Source organism: Coenobita brevimanus, chromosome 92 (genome assembly GCF_032717465.1).
Source record: "Coenobita brevimanus isolate Jiangsu-jjx chromosome 92, ASM3271746v2, whole genome shotgun sequence".
In the NCBI taxonomy this organism is placed as follows: Eukaryota; Metazoa; Arthropoda; class Malacostraca; order Decapoda; family Coenobitidae; genus Coenobita; species Coenobita brevimanus.
Window position 1 is genome coordinate 8,505,231 of NC_137045.1, and position 13,489 is coordinate 8,518,719.

The 13,489-nt window shown below is 41.8% G+C and overlaps 1 protein-coding gene across 1 annotated transcript in view; it reads left to right on the top strand.

Moving 5' to 3' along the window:
• The first annotated feature begins 7,672 nt into the window (after positions 1-7,672).
• Positions 7,673-13,489, top strand: part of LOC145412049 (zinc finger HIT domain-containing protein 3) — an 8,906-nt gene continuing 3,089 nt past the window's right edge. The window contains exons 1-2 of the mRNA XM_080281967.1: positions 7,673-7,782; positions 9,505-9,668. Of these exons, the coding sequence (XP_080138093.1) occupies positions 7,703-7,782; positions 9,505-9,668 (244 nt within the window). The 5' untranslated portion in view covers positions 7,673-7,702. The remainder of the gene's footprint in view (positions 7,783-9,504; positions 9,669-13,489) is intronic.

The following is a 13,489-nucleotide window of genomic DNA, read 5'->3' on the forward strand; positions in this document are numbered from 1 at the left end:
ATTTAAGAATATACCTAATTGTGATATACACGGAATGTACTATGCTCGTGGGTTTCTGTCACTGTTTCTCAATAAGTCGAATTTAACTTTAAACTCGTTTAAGTTTTTAGACTGGACGATCTCTTTGTCCAGGCTATTCCATAAGTCTATACTTCTGTAAGGAAAGCTATATTTCTTGATATCCTTCAAGCAGCTTGACTTTTTCAATTTCATTCCATGTCCTATTGTTGCTCTCTTATCCCATACAAACAGATCTTCTTTGTCAATTTTATCTACTCCCACCATGGTCCTGAACACCGCAATCATGTCTCCCCTCTTTCTCCTTTCCTCTAACGAAGGCAAATCCAGTTTTTCCAGCCTCTCTCTGTATGACAGGTCTGTCAGACTGGGGACCATCTTGGTTGCTGTTCTTTGTATTCTCTCAATCTTGTTTATATCTTTCTTTTGTGTGGGGACCACACTACCGCTGCATATTCTAACCTGGGGCGGATCATGGCCACTATCAATTTTTTCATCATTTCCTCATCCATATAATGAAATGCTACTCTTATGTTAGTCAAGAGCTTATAAGTCTCTCCAACTATCTTGTTAATGTGCTTTTCTGGTGACAAACTATCTTGGACCAGCACTCCCAAATCTTTCTCTTCTCTCCTTTTTGTGATTAATTCATTACCCAAAAAATAATTCAGTGATGGTCTCCTGCTACTTTTACCCATTTCCAATATTTTACATTTCTTTACATTAAATTTCATTTCCCACGTCCGGCTCCAATTGTGTATCCTATCCAAATCCTCCTGCAGTATTTTACAATCCTCCTCAACCTCTATCTTCCTCAAGATCTTTACATCATCAGCAAACAGACTCGCATAACTGTTCACTCCATCTACCATATCATTTACGTAAATCAGGAACATTACTGGCGCCAACACTGAGCCTTGAGGGACTCCACTTGTTACTTCCCTCCATCCAGACATCTTTTCCTTTATTACTGTCCTCATTTGTCTGTCTCTCAAAAAGTCTCTCGTCCATTCCAGAAGTTTCCCCTTTAGTCCTCCTATATATTCTAGTTTCCACATTAGTCTCTTATGAGGTACCTTGTCAAAGGCCTTCTCTAAGTCTAAGTACACACAATCCACCCAACCATCTCTCTCCTGTACCACATCAATCGCTCTTGAGTAAAAGCTCAACAAGTTTGAAACACATGACCTTCCACTCCTGAATCCAAACTGACATTCAGCCAAAATATTCATCTCTTCCAAATATTTTATCCATCTGTCTTTCAGGATTCTCTCACACAATTTTGCGACAATGCTGGTTAGAGACACTGGTCTATAATTCAGGGGTTCTTCCCTGTTTCCTCCCTTGTAAATTGGTACCACATTTGCCCTCTTCCATTCTTTTGGCACTTTCCCCTCTTCCAGTGAGCATACAATTAAGCTGTGAATTTTATCCGCCAGTTGTTCTCTGCATTCCTTCAGTACCCAATTAGAAATTCCATCAGGTCCTGGGGCTTTCCTTACATCTTGAGTTTCCAGTAATTTATACACTTCCTGCACCTCCACTTTTATATCTTTCATCACCGGAACATTTCTAATCACTCCCTCCCCTTCCACAAGTTCCTTTTCTTTAGTGAAAACTGACTGGAAACGTTTGTTCATTATTTCTGCTTGCATTGCCGCATCCTTAAAGACCTCTCCATCTACTTTCAGCTTGGTGATTCCTTCCTTTTGTTTCAGTCTGCCATTAACAAATCTATAAAACAGTTTGGGTTCATCCTTGCATTTGTCAATTATACCTTTTTCAAAATTCCTTTCTTCTTCCCTACGTATTCTTGTGTATTCGTTTCTTGTTCTTTTATATTCTTCCTTTGTTCTGTCGTTACCTCTCCTTCTCCAATTGTTCCACGCCTTATCTCTCTCTTTTTTGGCTATCATACACCTTCTATTAAACCACTCCTTTTTCCTGTTTTCTTTCCCTCTTACTCTTGGTACAAATTTTTCCACTCCCAAATTATAGAGGTCTAGAAAGATATCCCACTTCCTCTGTATCTCTCTTGTTTCTCTGAATTTTCTCCAATCCGCATTTTCAAAAAAGTTTCTCAATCCTGTAAAATTTGCTTTGCCAAAGTTTATCTTCCCTGTCTATGAAGCTCGTCTCTTGGCTCGACGTTTCCTATTAACATCTGGAACTCAATGACCACGTGATCACTTTTTCCCAAAGGACAGAGATATTCCAATGATTCTATTACATCGGGTTCTTTGGTGAACAGTAAATCTAACCTTGCTGGTGTATCCTCACCTCGAAACCGTGTCTCTTCTTTGACCCACTGCGTCATCACATTATTCATTATTATATTTAATAACATAGTACCCCACGAATCCTCGCCGCCTCCCGAGTACCATTCCTCCCAGTTCACCTCTTTACAATTAAAGTCACCCACCAAAATTATATTATTGCTTTTCTCAATTATTTTTTGCAAGTAGCTAGCCATATCTGACAACATCTCATGGTATTCGTCATCCTTCCATGCTCTCGTCTTTGGGGGAACATACACTACCCCCATATCTCTCTTAACATTCTCTCCCGTTTCTAATTTCATATATATCACTTCAGCCCTGCCTTCTCCCATTTCCACAGTATCTACATTTATGTTGTTCTTCACTGCTATCATCACTCCTCCTCCCTTTTTTTTTTTCTGTCTTTTCTCCACAGTTTGTATTTACCATCTCCCAAATGAACATCAATATCTTCTCTTAATTTGGTCTCTACAAAGCACATGACATCAGGTTCATGTTCTCTCAAGAAATCATTAATTTCGATCCTTGTCGATATGAAACCATCAACATTAGTATATATCACCTTCAAATTATTTTTGACATTATTAATACCCTCTTCTCTCCTACTCTCTGTCCGTACCACTTCCTCAACTTCTGATCTTTCACAACCATCCCCCCTAGTTTCCTTCACTTCTATTTCCTTAAATACCATTTCCTTACTTTCATATCCAATACTCTCCAAAAAAAGTATTACGTTCTTCCTCTGTCCTCTTATCATTTTTTTCCTTTACTTCTTCCTTTAATGATTTTAAAACTTCTCTTTCTTCTTCATTCAGATCTTTTCTTATTATAATATTTTCCATCCCTGCCTCTTTGCTTAATTTCCAGGTCACTTTAAGTATCTCATTTATTACACTTTCTGATGTAAACTTGACTCTCATTGGTCTTGTTTCCCCTTTCTTATAAGGCCCTATCCTCCTTACTTCCTCAATTTCTTCTACCCACTTGTCTCCTTCGGGGTCAATCTTGCCTAATATTCCTCTCACCATGTTCGTGTCTCTCTCGAGTCTTGCGAACCTAACCTTTTCTTCCTCTTCCCTGTTTCCAAATACTACCACACATCTGTTCCTTTCTACAGTTCTCTCACTATTTTCTCTTTTTTCTTCAGTATTTTCACTACATTTTCTTCCATTTCTTTCTTGTTCATTTCCCTTTCTTCCTGGATGATCTCTCTTAAGCTGACCACTTCTTTCTGTTCTTCTTCTACGTGTGCCCACTTTGCCTTGTGTTCTTCTAGTACATTACTCACCTTCTCCGTTTTATTAGTACTCTCTTCAAGTTTCCTCCTCAGTTCAACATTTTCCCTCTTCAAATTCTTAATCTCTTCATTGGCTGTTTCGTTGGACTGGATTAGACTCTGTATGGTGGTTTCCGTATTTCCTGACACATCCTTTATCACTAGATTCCCTACTTTTTTTTCGAGTTCACTAATCCTCATAATTAATGTTTTCACCAGGTCCATGACATTAGTATTAGCATCAAATCCTTGAAATTCCATTCCCTCATTGTTTACATTTTCGGCCATCTTTAGCGTACCGGTAAAGTACCTAAACAGCTGTTACCAAATAAGCCACAAACATTCATGTATACTATTGCCAACAAATCTTTACATTTTTGGTAGTCTACCAACTTTCATTATTTTAAATTTAAAGAAAGACCCTAGGAGACAGGACAGACAAAATTCCTGAAACTACTCAAGGTTAGGAGCGATGCCTGGGGTGTGTGTGTGTGTGTGTGTATATATTTGTGTGTGTGTGTGTGTGTGTGTGTGACTTGAATTACTTGAAGAAGTCTAGAGTCTGAGGCCTCACAGTCATGATGGTCCACTGCTGCACCCCAGCCCTGTGTCCCTTTGTTTGAGGTCCAGCTGGTCCAGGATAGAGTTTGACACTGCCCTGCAGAGTTGGGTGTACCCCAGGATAGGAGGTTCATCTGTTATCCCCATCAGGAATCTGTTCAGAGCTCTCTTGAAGTCCTCTTCTAAGCAACGCTTCTTGTCTCTCTATTCTCTGGGGAAACCGTTAAAGATTTTTGGCTCAGTTATGTTAAAACTGGATCCTAAGAGGGTTTTAATTTTGTGTGGTGCCTGGCTGGGAAGTGCTCTTTTTGCACACTGTTGTCCAGCATGGTCACTGGGATGTAGAACTATTCCTGTTGATTCTGATGGATTTGGAACTAGTCCCTCCAAGATCTTCCAGACATAGATTTCAATATATCTCTCTCTTCTCCTCTGTTGACAGTACATGTTCAGGGAATTTAGGCTGCTCCAGTAGTCAAGTGATTTCATTCCCCTGATCTGACGTGTAAAGAAACGCTGGACAGATTCACTGACTTGAATGTCCGCCACCATAAGGGTGACCAGAGCTGGCTGCAGAAGTCTAGGATGGGTTGGACACAAGCCTTCCATAGGGTCCCAAGGCATACCTCTTCTCTTGTGCAGAAAGTTGTTAGTATCCACCCAGCTGCTCTGTTTTCTTTCTTTACTGTTTCCTGAATGTTGTATTGAAATTTGCCATCTGTACTGAGATAAACTCCCAGACATTTGACCTCACTGTTGGTTCTTATGGCTTGTCCATCTTCAGTGCAGATATCTGTTGAACTTTTTAGATTTTCTAAAGGACCACATCTTAGTAGCTCAAATTTATCATTGTTAAGGGACCACATCTTAGTAGCTCAAATTTATTGTTGTTAAGGGACCACATCTTAGTAGCTCAAATTTACCATTGTTAAAGACCATATTGTTTTTCCTTGTCCAGCTATATACAGTTTCCAGGTCCTCTTGTAGTTTCTTCACATCACCTGGTGAATTGACATTTTTACTGATGTTTGTATCATCAGCAAATGATGAGAGTGTAGGGTGTTGAATCTTCATCAATGTCAATCATCAATACAAGGAAATGATGTGGTCCCAATACCGAGCCCTGAGGTACGCCACTGGCAACTGGTCTTTCTGAAGATGATGCTCGATTTGCCTTGTCGGCCTGGCTTCTGGAGGACAAGAAGTCATGCAGCCAGATGCCAAGATTCCCAGAGATTCCCAAGATTCTCAGCTTGTGGAGGAGTATTCCATGATCAATCTTGTCAAAGGCCTTGGCAAAATCAAGGAATACCACATCCATATTATTACCAGCCACCAGTTGGTTTAATAGGTGATCATGATGTTGTAATAGCTGAATGAGACACAACCTCCCTTTACGTAAACCATGTTGGCTTTTGTTCATTAGTTTCTGGTCTTCTAGGTAATCAACAATATGATTTCCTACAATCTTTTCAAATATTTTGATTATATGGGATGCTAAGGCCACCGGACGATAGTTTTTGGAAAGATCTCTTTCTCCCCTTTTGTGTATTGATGTTATAGTGGCTCTTTTCATTTCTTTGGGTATTTTCCCAGAGTCCAGTGGTCTGTGCCAGAGAAGGCATAAGGGTCTTGCAAGAGTGTCTTTACATTTCTTTAGTAACACTGCTTGGACTCCATTCAGACCTGGTGCTAAACTTGACTTTAATTCACCAACTGCCGTGATAACATTTCTTCACTGAAGTTAAAAGTCAGTTAGGGTATGTTGCTGTTGTCTCACTGAGTCAGTCTTGAAGAAAAGTTGTTGGTTATAGATGATCTTTGTGTTGTCTGGTTTACTGTAGACAGCACCATACTGGTTTGCAAGAATGTGGCATATTTCATGTGGGTCACCTTCTTCTGACAGCAGAGGCCCAAGTTGAACTTTGGTTCTGGAGTATCTTTTTGTATATGAGAAGAAAAACTTGGAATCACAGAATCACTTTTGACTTTTGTCACAGCCTTGGTTTCTTCCCTCCCTCGCTGATCATTATGAGAGCCTTTTAGTTTTCTCTCGGTCTCTGTGATTTTTAGTTCTAGTTTAGTTTTCTTTGGTCACTTGTGGCTAAGCTGAGTTGTTTCCAGAGAGATGTCCTTTTTCTCATGAGTATTCTTCCAGTCTGTGGTATGGTTTTGGTTCTAGTTGATCCTGATGTTTTCTTTGATAGAATCCAGGTCTTGCATACTTTGAGGAGTGTAGATAGGAATGTCTCAAGTATACCACCAGCATCTTTGTTTGCTGGGCCAAATCCCAATTCAGCTGCAACAGATTTTCACTGACTTTATCCCATTCAATACTGCCATAAAAGAAGTTTAGGGCACTAAGGTTTTAAGGATTTATTTCTGCTTCAGTTAGTTTCCTTCTTATCTGCAGTGTGGTCTTATTGTGATGAGATTGTGGTCTGAGCAGATTTTTTTTTTTCTAATTCGTAGCCATGTATTAGTTCATGATTATTTGTAAATACCAGCTCTAATATATTATTACCTATTGTGGCTTTCTTTATGACCTGGGAGAGGAAGTATTTGTCTGCAAGGGTTATGAGATCATTGCTTGTTCCTGGTCATTATGTGTGCCTCCTGCTATTTTTCTTGATGGCCAATGTATTGTGGAGAAGTTTAAGTCTCCTGTTATAATTATGTCTGGCACAAGTGTCAAAAAGGAATCAAGTGCCATTTCTATTGCCCTAGTTGCAGTTTGGAAGTTTTCCTTGGTGCAGTTTGGAGGACCATGCATTGGTTAAACTGTGTGTGTGTGTGTGTGTGTGTGGAAACACCAAGACCAAGAAACCGATATAAATATTAAGCAGTATATGTAGGTGGTGGCAACCATCATCCACTCACTTGATGTAATGCTGCCTACTTCTTCCTTTAGCCTTTATCATTCTTTTTCTGTGCCTGCCCTCCTCTTTTCCTATTTCTCCCATCTTTCCTGTCACTACTTATTGCTTTTCTTTCCTTTACAGGTGGCTTTACATTGAGTGACAAGCCAAATGGTTTCCTGTAAGCCAAGAAACCATTTACAACGCTGGGTGGTAATCATATAACCAAACCATACGTGCTCCCTACGTGTCAACAAGTGAGTTGGTGGAGGGTTAGTGCCCCTCCCCGTATAATAAATAACTCAAAGTCAAATGGCCACCCCTTGCGGGATTGTGGCGTCTGGCAATAGATAGATAAATAGTTTATGCGCTGATTTCAATAAAAGTTTGGCTTTACGATCATTTTAGGGTCAGACACGATAATTTGAACTGTACCGTACGATGGTTTACCACGTTCCCGTTCATTGTTATGATTGTGCATAGCAAGGCCAATAAGCATAGGTGGTAGCAGTGGTGCACAGACGCAACTTGACGTGTGTGTGCCACCCTTGTATCTTTTTGCCAAGTTGTAACAAAAAATTAGCAGGACGGAAGAAAACAAGTGCCTTTTACGAAGTGTTCGGGAAAGGAAAATACGCTGCAAAAGGACGAAAATCTCTGCCTCCTTGAAGTGAATGAACTGTAGTTATTCCATTTGTTCGATTATAAAAATGTCTCTTGTAAATTCAAAGTGTCAAGTCTGTCGAGATGTCAGTGCTAAATACAAGTGTCCCAAGTGCAGATTGAAATAGTAAGTGGAAGTTAGGTACCTTACTCATGAGTTAAACATGCTACCGTCTCATGGTCTGGTAAATGGGGTGGTTGAGGTAAACTAACTTAAACATATATGCCCGCATTCTGTTTTTTTAATACTGACAAGTTTATGCATGAAATTAGACCTCACTGAGATGCAAAGTGGTACGGTGTTCGGAATAACACCCAAGTAACAAGACAAACTACAGTGTTCACAGATTACCGGTACCGGTAGTTTATGCAGTTTAAAACCATTTCTCTTGTACACCTGTCGAAAGGGCACTTCAGTACACAGTAAACTTCAGAGTGGAGTTGTTCAGCTGTGAGAGGAATCACCGAATGAGCTCATTTAATAGGAAAATAATATAATTTCTTTTACCATGTTAGTTCTGTAAAACAAATAACTCAAGAGTCAAATGGCCACCCCTTATGGGATTATGGAGTCTGTCAATAGATAGATAGATAGTTCAGTTTATTATCTTTTCAACCCCTAACAGAATTACGAGTTTTTTATCCATTTTTTCGGTATTTTAGAAAATTCTAAGACACTTCTATGACATTTTTGTTGGAAATTATTTTTATTTTATTCCTGAAGGTTGGGTCAGGTTAGGGTATCTTCAAGAGTAAAATACAAATAATTTGTGGCAAAAATGTCATAGAAGATAAAGGCAAAACACTTCTGCTGACTTCAGCAGGATTTTGCCCGGAATCTTGTTTATTAATAGTTAAACACACATTTTTACTGGCTTTCAGATAAATAGGTGTGTATTAACTTTTGTTGTGATAAAAATGATGTTTTCCAGGTACAGTATTAACAGTGCCGATTCAGTAAATGCCTGCTGATTCAGCAGTTCGTGGCACCTGTTGTCCAGCTACTAGCTGAATGTTATTGTTGGGTTTAATGTTGAGAATTTACCAAAAAAATTTGGCGATATTTTAGCTAGCCATGTTGGTTAGGGTAGGTAGGATTGGGTTAGGTTCGGTTGTCAGGGAAAGTAAGTTTATGTCAGAGTGGGTTAGGTTAGGTCAGGTTAAGGTATTTTAAGTTTGGTAAGGTTATGAATATGTAAGGTTAGGCTAGTACAGCTGTAATTATACATTTTGGTTGATTTGAGGAAACAGACATGAGTGAATCAGAATGTATATTGATATTAAGTTGCAAAAACAAAATCAGCTGTAAATAATTGTTTACCACTGTAAACAGAAGAAAAATATAGAAAGCAACCTGGGAGAGGAGGAAGTGAATCGGTACAGTATTTCTGTTTCTTTAACTAAACAGGATGATTACCATAATTTGCCTCTGATCACAAGAATTTTTCTTTATGTTGTTTTATTTTTAGTTTTTCAGGGGGGATGGGGGTTTTGCCTCCAGTGTGGGATTTTTTGGACATTACTTATTTCCAAGAATAAGACAATCACCCAGATTTAAAACAGTCAAAATAAAGCTAGAATCAATCACAGTTAACTCACTTAACTAGGAGGGGGTGGTTGTCCCCTCACATCCTCCCCAGACTTTCCTCATGATTTGAACCATCTACAGTTGCCGTGAAACCAAACCTTGAAAACCATCACACTAATATTGACACAGAATGTTCTCAGCTTAATTATGAACCAAAAATGTTAATTTCCCAAGCTAAAAATATTTATATAATGGATATTGGGCATAAAACAACATAAGATGTGCAGTTTACTGTTCATAAGTGTTAATTTGGAATTTCAGTTGCAGTGTGAGTTGTTACAAGGGTCACCAGGAGAGCGGATGTGTAACCCTGCAGCCTAAACCACCCTGTATTGAGATGGAAGTGGATGATGGCAGTTTGACATCACAGTTAGTCCTCTTCCCAACGGATGACACTGTTATGCCTGCCACTCTTCAGAAATTGTGTAGGTGAATTACTGTACAGTATATTGCTGCATTGAAAATTGAAAGTATTGTTTAACATCAGCTTCCTGCACTGTGCATACTGTACTTTGTTTTGTTGACAAAACAGCACTTGTATCAGATATAGGTACTGTAATTATGCCTGAGTATAATTTTTTGAATTTGTTCATGAACTTTCTGTATCATGTCATATATGTCATCACTCAAAAGTTCATGTACTTAAGAGAGGGGAGTGTTTAGAAAACTGCACATTTTTCATGTTTGAGAAGTAATATAGGTACTACCAGTATATATAAAGTTAAGAAAACAAGAAGTAATATGTTCATAAATATTAGCTCTAGCAAGTGCTGTAGCTCAGTTGAAAATAGAATGAACAGTGAAATTAACTTTCACACTGTTAGTATGACAGTCACATATCTTATTCTAGCTATTATCAAATATTTTCAGTCAACATTAGGGTATTCCCGTCAATCAGATACAGGCATACCCTGGTTTAACGATGTAATTGGTTAGGTAAAACCCCATCGTTAGGGGAGGATTGTATATTGGGGTGCTTTTAACATGTATTTCAATGTGGACTGTTTACCTTCCTTGGGTTTCCCCCCAAACCAAATCCAAAACCCACCCATATGAGCCCAAAAACAGGTTTAAAGGCAATCTAAATGGCCTAACAGCTGTCAAGGAAGCTAACCCAAGCCTAACACCTGTAAATAACTTACTGAAAGCAACAAATAAAGCCTGAAAATCATAAGGAATAGGTTAGAGAATATCAAACACCTCTCATCACTTACTTCTTAAATCCATGTCCAGTCCTGGTCATCATCCTTGCTATCCCCCCCGAGGCAAGGGGACATGTGGTGCTCCCCAACACTCAGTCCTCCTCCTCAAAGCCCTCAAACGCTATCTCCAGGGGAGGGTCAGAGGGGGGTGGTGATGGAGTGCGATGTGATGACTCAGGTGGAGGCGATGGAGCGCGATGTGATGACTCAGGCGGAGGCGATGGGGTGTGATGCGCTGGCTCAGGCGGTGGCGATGAGGTGCGATGTGATGGCTCTGGGGGTGGCGATGGAGTGCAATGTGATGATAGAGGAGATGGTGTGGGAGACAGCTGCGATGTCTGGTGAGGTGGCAAGGGAGACCGCTGCAATGAATGATGAGGTAGCGATGGAGTCAGTTGCGGTGGCTCTTGTCGTGGTGAGGGAGACAGAGACAGTGGCCGAAGTGGTGTGGGAGATGGAGGGTGGGACGAGGAAGGCAGCGATAGAGTGGCAGAGTGCCTTAGTGGAGACACAGGTGACATGGGTGACGGCGATCGACTGGAGATTAGGTCCAGCACAACGGGCCGAGCACGTCCTTGGCAGGAGGTGTCCCTTGGTGTTTCTCTTCTGGTTGAAGGCTGGGGAGATGTCCTGCTGGTTGGAAGCTAGGGAGATGCTCTGCTCATCAAGGGGTGGGGAGATCCTGTGCAACTTGCTGGCCAGGAGGGGGCCTGCATGAAGAAGGCTGTGATCGTTGTCTTCCAGGCCGCCCTCTTCTTCTCCTCCAGCATCGTCCTGTAGACTTTCATACCCTCCTCGAGCCGATTAGGTGTGTCCCTGCTTCATCCTGGGAGGGGGTCATGTGTTTTCATAAGGTCTATAATCTCATCCAGCTTTGTTGACATCTTCAGGATCTTGATGTTGAGAGCTCGGACCTCAGGCACAACCTCCTCCTCCTCTGCCTCCTGGTACGTCCGCTGGATCTCCATATTGAGGAGCTCTTCGTTGCTGAGCTCCTCCCTGTGGCTCTCGAGAACCTCCTGCACGTCATCCTCATCGACTTCCCCGAAGCCCACCTCGTGCGACAACTCGACAATGTCCTGCCGCACACGTTCGACAGGCGGAGGTTGCATGCCCTCCGGGAAGCCGGTGAAGGAGTGAACACACTCTGGCCACAGCTTCCGCCACACACTGTTCATCGTCGCCTGGCTCACCTCGTCCCATGCTGCAGCTATATTCTCTAGGGCGTGGCGTATGTTGTACCCTCTCCAAAACTGCTGTACTGTTGTCTTGTCGTCACTGTTGCAGGCCCTTACCAACTGCTTCATCGTGCGGCGGAGGTAGTAGGCCCTAAAGGCAGCGATCACTCCTAGGTCCATTGGCTGCAACAAAGATGTGTTGTTGGGGGGGGTAGCAACACCACCTCAATATTGGTTGGCCCATTCCTTCATTGCAGGCGGGTGGCTAGGTGCATTATCCACTACCAGGAGAAATCTGTTCGCCAGATTTTCACGAGACTCATACCTCTTCAGCACACGAGAGAGGTATGAGTGAAAATACGATGAACATATATCTGAAGTCAACCAAGCCTTCTTGTTCGGCTTCCAGATAACCCCAAGGTTCTCCTTAACATACCCCACCAGAGCCCTGGGGTTCTCCGCGAGGTAGACTAGAAGTAGCTTCAACATGAGGTCGCCCTCGGCGTTGCCCCCCAGCAGCAGCGTCAACCGCTCCTTCGAGGCCTTGAATCCTGGCGTAGACCTTTCCTCCATTGCAAGATATGTCTTGAAGGACATTCTCTTCCAAAAGAGCCCAGTCTCGTCAAAATTCAAGACCTGCTTCTTGGAGCTCTGTGCGTGTTATGCTAACACACTCGTGTTGCAGCCACCCTCCACGATGATGAATTTCAGCTCATCAGGAAACGCTGCCGCTGCCACCGTATCTGCATTCACTGCCTCTGTACATCTTCATGTGGTGGAGATTTGCCCGCCTCTTAACCCGCCGCGTCTCGTCAACGTATGGGTACGTTGCAACATTTTGCATTTGCCAGTCCTGACGACGTACTGGTACATCATGCAATTGCAGGGTCCCTAATTTGCACAAATTTCAATTTTCGCGCGTGATTTTTTGTACTTATACACGGAAGACCTTCCTCTATTCCTCTACAAGATGCCAAGCAGGGACAATGCCTTACACTGCATAACCTCCCCCTCCCTCCCACACGCCATTGTCTCGGCAATTCACCTGTTACCAGTGACCTGGCCAATAAAGACATTCAAGGCCAGAGTGATTCCCCAATCGATGACAATGTGTAGGACAAAGTTTACATAGCATTAGAGGAAGAAACAGTCAGAAGTGATGATCAGGTAATGTGGCAAAAGAAGGTCAGGTATGGTGATGAGGTAGTGAAACAATGCCTATAATGCTTATATTACTGTTTGAAAACCAATATACTCTCGTACTACATATAAATTCGTAACAAGTAAATAAATAAATACCGTTTATGAGTGGTGTGAAATAGTTACCCTCCCATAGAACTCGTTTTCTTTGTTGCCTGCCTGTTAGAAAACCCAGTCAGGTAAGGAGGTATTGGTACCTGGATCAATTATTTTAAACCTCAGGTGAGCGATTTCTCTATAAAATTTAGATGTTTCTCACCAAAAGCGGAGGTTTTAGCCAAAAATTTTTTTTCAAAAATACCTCGGAATTGGGGGGTGTCAGAGGTGCGAAATAGCTCGGGACGTGACGGGTTAAACTGATCCAACCACTCATGGCTAGCCTCAAAGGTCTCACTTTCATCAGGCTCATGCCTGACCTTTAGCTTGTCCCAAAACGAGAGAGCCTTAGTGCAAATAATAGCCTGGCTCATGGGTGCCTTGCGCCGTTTCTTATCTTCCACCCACGTGCGCAGCATCCGCTCCAGCTCCTCCATCGCAGGCTCTCGCTGGCGGGTGATACGGGAGGCGGATAAGGTTGCAACCTCGCCAGCAGCAGCCTTAATGGCCTCCTTCTTTATGATCGTGGAGACAGTCAACTGGGCCAGGTGGTGAGCCAAGGCGATAAAA